Source organism: Eptatretus burgeri, chromosome 1 (genome assembly GCF_056783735.1).
Source record: "Eptatretus burgeri isolate ZD-2024b chromosome 1, Ebu_testis_v1, whole genome shotgun sequence".
NCBI lineage: Eukaryota > Metazoa > Chordata > Myxini > Myxiniformes > Myxinidae > Eptatretus > Eptatretus burgeri.
The window spans coordinates 16,149,612-16,154,455 of NC_140961.1; the positions used below are offsets into that span (position 1 = coordinate 16,149,612).

The 4,844-nt window shown below is 47.3% G+C and overlaps 1 protein-coding gene across 10 annotated transcripts in view; it reads left to right on the plus strand.

Moving 5' to 3' along the window:
* Positions 1 to 1,864: 1,864 nt before the first annotated feature.
* Positions 1,865 to 4,844, plus strand: part of LOC147033932 (PWWP domain-containing protein 2A-like) — a 53,270-nt gene continuing 50,290 nt past the window's right edge. For 8 of the 10 annotated variants that reach the window (XR_015056123.1, XR_015056124.1, XR_015056126.1 and 5 more), the window contains exons 1-2: positions 1,871 to 2,164; positions 2,670 to 3,777. Coding sequence is in view for 3 of the 10 variants with exons in the window: in XM_085873355.1 (XP_085729481.1) it covers positions 2,043 to 2,164; positions 2,670 to 3,777 (1,230 nt within the window). In the remaining 7 variants the exon portion in view is untranslated. Of the gene's footprint in view, positions 2,165 to 2,319; positions 2,534 to 2,669; positions 3,778 to 4,844 lie in introns of all 10 variants that reach the window. The other 2 variants (XM_085873392.1, XM_085873403.1) reach the window with 2 other exon arrangements.

The window sequence follows — 4,844 nt, forward strand, 5'->3', positions numbered from 1 at the left end:
CTCTATTTAACATGAGCTTGTATGGGAGGGGAGAAAATCAGTCTTAATTTAACATGAGCTTGTATGGGAGGGGGAGAAAATCAGTCTCAATTTAACATGAGCTTGTATGGGAGGGGAGAAAATCAGTCTCAATTTAACATGAGCTTGTATGGGAGGGGAGAAAATCAGTCTTAATTTAACATGAGCTTGTATGGGAGGGGAGAAAATCAGTCTCAATTTAACATGAGCTTGTATGGGAGGCGGAGAAAATCAGTCTCAATTTAACATGAGCTTGTATGGGAGGGGGAGAAAATCAGTCTCAATTTAACATGAGCTTGTATGGGAGGGGAGAAAATCAGTCTCAATTTAACATGAGCTTGTATGGGAGGGGAGAAAATCAGTCTTAATTTAACATGAGCTTGTATGGGAGGGGGAGAAAATCAGTCTCAATTTAACATGAGCTTGTATGGGAGGGGGAGAAAATCAGTCTCAATTTAACATGAGCTTGTATGAGAGGGGAGAAAATCAGTCTTAATTTAACATGAGCTTGTATGGGAGGGGGAGAAAATCAGTCTCAATTTAACATGAGCTTGTATGGGAGGGGGAGAAAATCAGTCTCAATTTAACATGAGCTTGTATGGGAGGGGAGAAAATCAGTCTCAATTTAACATGAGCTTGTATGGGAGGCGGAGAAAATCAGTCTCAATTTAACATGAGCTTGTATGGGAGGGGAGAAAATCAGTCTCAATTTAACATGAGCTTGTATGGGAGGGGAGAAAATCAGTCTCAATTTAACATGAGCTTGTATGGGAGGGGAGAAAATCAGTCTTAATTTAACATGAGCTTGTATGGGAGGGGGAGAAAATCAGTCTCAATTTAACATGAGCTTGTATGGGAGGGGGGGAGAATCAGTGTTAATTTAACATGCGCTTGTATGGGAGGGGGAGAAAATCAGTCTCAATTTAACATGAGCTTGTATGGGAGGGGGAGAAAATCAGTCTTAATTTAACATGAGCTTGTATGGGAGGGGGAGAAAATCAGTCTTAATTTAACATGAGCTTGTATGGGAGGGGGAGAAAATCAGTCTTAATTTAACATGAGCTTGTATGGGAGGGGGAGAAAATCAGTCTTAATTTAACATGAGCTTGTATGGGAGGGGGAGAAAATCAGTCTTAATTTAACATGAGCTTGTATGGGAGGGGGAGAAAATCATTCTCCTGTTTAAGGTTTTTTTTAGGGGTTGTCAGAGAATTTCCCCTATTTATTTGTATGGGAGGGGGAGGAATCGGTCTCCTGTTTTGGGTTTTTCTGGGGTTAATTCAGAGTTCCCCCCCCCTTTTTCACATTCATTTGCATGGATGCCTCAGAAGCCCCATTTATCCTCTGCTGTCCTTCACCTTATCAACACGGCGAACTCGAGGGGCAGGGTCGTTCACCTATGCTGAATCCCTGCCCACTCGGGCATTGGAGGCAATGAGGCGATCAGGTGGCCAAACATGCACTCAATTCAGAATTTGAAACCTCAGTCCCATCTGGGCCCGTCAGAAGTCTCTGATCTAATCAGGAGTCACATCAACCCCCAAAAATGGCAATTTCAGTGGGGCAAAAAGGTGCACCCTTTGGTTGAATCCTCCATCTCGTTTCCCCAACTCTCCCAAAGCCAAGGTAGACCAGGCAATCCTTTACATTAAGTCCCCATACATGTATGTTTGCTCCAGCCAGACTTGTTTAGTTGCGTGGCGTATTTAGAGCCCCGGACTCTAAAAAAAAACGCCGTTAAAACTAAAAGTAGATCAAAGTAGATCTGTGAATTATTCGTTCATGCGCTGTGGGTGTATTTGATAGAGTCTAGTAGATCTATGAAACGCCATTGAATCTGTAAGGTGAGAGCGAATATTAAGAGCAGGCGAAAGCTTTGCAGCCTCAAAATATAAAAATAAAATAAAGAACCAAATAATAATAATAACGGCGAGACTAAATTAACGGCATGAATCGCGATTTTAAATCGGCCGCTGGCGAGGCAGGGAGTGGGTGGGGGCCACGGGGGTGAAAGGAAGAGCGAAATGGCGGCTCCCGGCTCCGAGCTGCTGGTGCGAGTGGATCAGGCTGTGGATGATGCTCTGCTCGTCTCTTTGAGACTCGGTGAACGGGACTTCTCCGGAGTTCTGATGGACGTGAGCGGGAGGTGAGCATCAATTCTATATTATTTAAACACGAAGAGGTTGCACGGTTCGAGTTTAACAAATAATAATATAAATAAAACATTGAAACGGTCTCCTCGTCGTCTCCCCGACTTCCCTGGGTGTGTCGGTGTCGCCTCAACACGTCACGTGTCTCCAGGCCGAGAATGCAGGTGCCCCTGCCAGACCTGCGGGAGACCCACAGGAAGTTTGATTGACCATTTTGCAGCCCATGTGCTCCATGGCTCATCACCGCTCGTACTGGAGGGTCGTGGCTCGCCCCCTCGTTTTACAAATGTGCACCGCTTACCCGGTGCAAGGCGTGCGACGTGCACGCACCACGTTGGATGTTTTGAAGACCCAATGATTTATGAGTAAATTTACCAAAACGTTTTGTCTCCTTGTTCAGTTAATGTGGTGAAGGTGTAGTGCAGGCTTGATGGGCCAAATGGCCTTCTGCCTTAGAATACCTTGTACCTTGTGTGTATTGGTTTTGGTCTTTTGTTCCAGGTCGGGCCTCTGTGGCATCCCGATAACGGTCCTGCCCAAGCGAGAACCTCTGCACGCTGAATTTTCGACCGACTGCACGCTCGAGCGCAGACCCGCTCCTCTCCAACTCTTGCACCCGGCGAACACCCTGTCCGTCCAACCCCGGCCGCTACTCAAGACCGAGTGCTCAAATGGAACGATCTTTCCTCTGTACTCGAATAATGCACCGTACCCACCACCGCTGCTCATTCGACACACGTACAACCAGTCGGTACCGCAGCCCCCGCCACGGCCGATTAAGAGAATAAAGCGGCGAGCGACTCGAGACTGCGGACGACAGGAGGTAACTGTGGCTCTACGACCACGACCCATCCTTTGCGAGCGATGCAAAGGGGGTGTCGGAGGCGAGGGTAGCACCGAAAGTAGTTGTGGAGAAGTCCCCACGGAGAGCTGGGGCTCCAGTAGTTGCTTGGAGTCGTTGAGGAAGAGGAGGCAGGATGAAACGGAAGTTCATGCAAACAAAGATCCCAAACAAAGCGACAACACAGACATGAGAGCAAGCTGTGCATATAGCGGTCGTCGTACGGCCGTGCCCCACCGTCGGAAAGCCCCGCCTTTGCAATCCAAGGGACTGGTTCACAATTCGAGAGCGGACACCCGGGCTTCGGTGGCTTTGCGTTCTTTGACGACTGGACGAAAAGTCAGAAATGTGCATCGGGTCAACACGTCGTGCGACTCGAACACGAGTGGAACGAGTGATGGCGAGGAGTCGCCGGCAGTCTCGACCAACCGCAGAACCGTCGGCGCTAAACACTGTTGGAGCCGCAAGAGCGCTCGCCATGAGCAGCAAGAATCTGAAGAAGCTTGTCTGCCAAATACAGTGGAGGATGAGAACGAAGAGGATGGGATCAGTTCGTCCCGCTCAGCGTGTGGGAGCAACAGCACGGTCGCCTCGAGGAGGAGGCAAAATGATGTTGTGCCTGAACCCGAGCACATCCACATAAAGAAAGTGACGCGCTGCGTGACGTCTGGTGGAAAGACGGCGTGTGTAGGTGATGTTGTGTGGGCCAAGATCTATGGTTGTCCATGGTGGCCTGCTAGAATTGAGTGCATCACTGTGAGTGTGCAGGTAGGTTTCTCGAAGTGCTTTGATACTTTCAGAGTTGTGCTTGCCTGGGACGAATATGACGTCACATTTTCCACGTCGCTACAAGATGAATGCTGGTTATCCTTGTGATGCGTTGTTATTGTAAGTTTGTTTAACTAACAGCCATTTGAGAGTCTAGTTGGACAACGCAACTCATCTTGGGGTGGGTTGTGAAGCCCAACTGTATATATATTGTTGTAGATGCCAAGCGCTTTTACAGTAGTTGTCCTTTGACCTTTGCACTGAGACCATCGTTTTGGCTTGGTGAACTCCCTTGGTTAGACACCTGAATGTTGGACAGCATATCATGAATCACACTGAATGAAAGCCATTCCAATCTACACTTGCCTGGGTGTGAGACTCAAGGTGCAGAATTGTGGAGGAGCAGTTTGGCCCCATTTTCAGGAAACTTATTGTGTGATGTTGGACCTTATCGTCATCATGGTTCTTACTTGTGTCTGTCTGTTTGTCTGTCTGTGTGTCTGGGACCGTTTTGAGTATTTCATCTGAAGAGCTTTCTCAACACCCCACGTTTAAGTGTATCAGCTTTATTGTAGTTGTATATTGCCACACCTTGTTCTCGTTAAAGCAACAAGTTCCCGTCCATTACTTTTAATGCAGCATGTCAGGGAATTATTATGATTGTAACACGGGTTAATTGCGCGCTCCAAATATTTTGCACTAATGATTTCTCAATTTTGTGGTTGACCAAAGTTCGTGATCTCAGCAAATTTGAACCGAGGACGACACGGCAGGTTTTGTTTAAGCCCTGGTTTGTGATAATAGACCCTTAACCTACGGACATCCGCTATCGGCAACCTTTGCACATGGTAAGCTAACTGGTCGGTCTTTCCGAGGATCATAATCTTTGATCACCCTGAACTTTTCTGCCACGCTCCTCGTTACAAACGCCCTATTCACAGTTTTCAGATGTTGCCATATGTGGTTGCATATGATCAGAACCTCCTTGTGGTTGTTGATAAATTAGAATGTGCAATTGGCTGACACAATTGGGTTTGCTAATGATTGGTAACCCACCTGCTGCCACG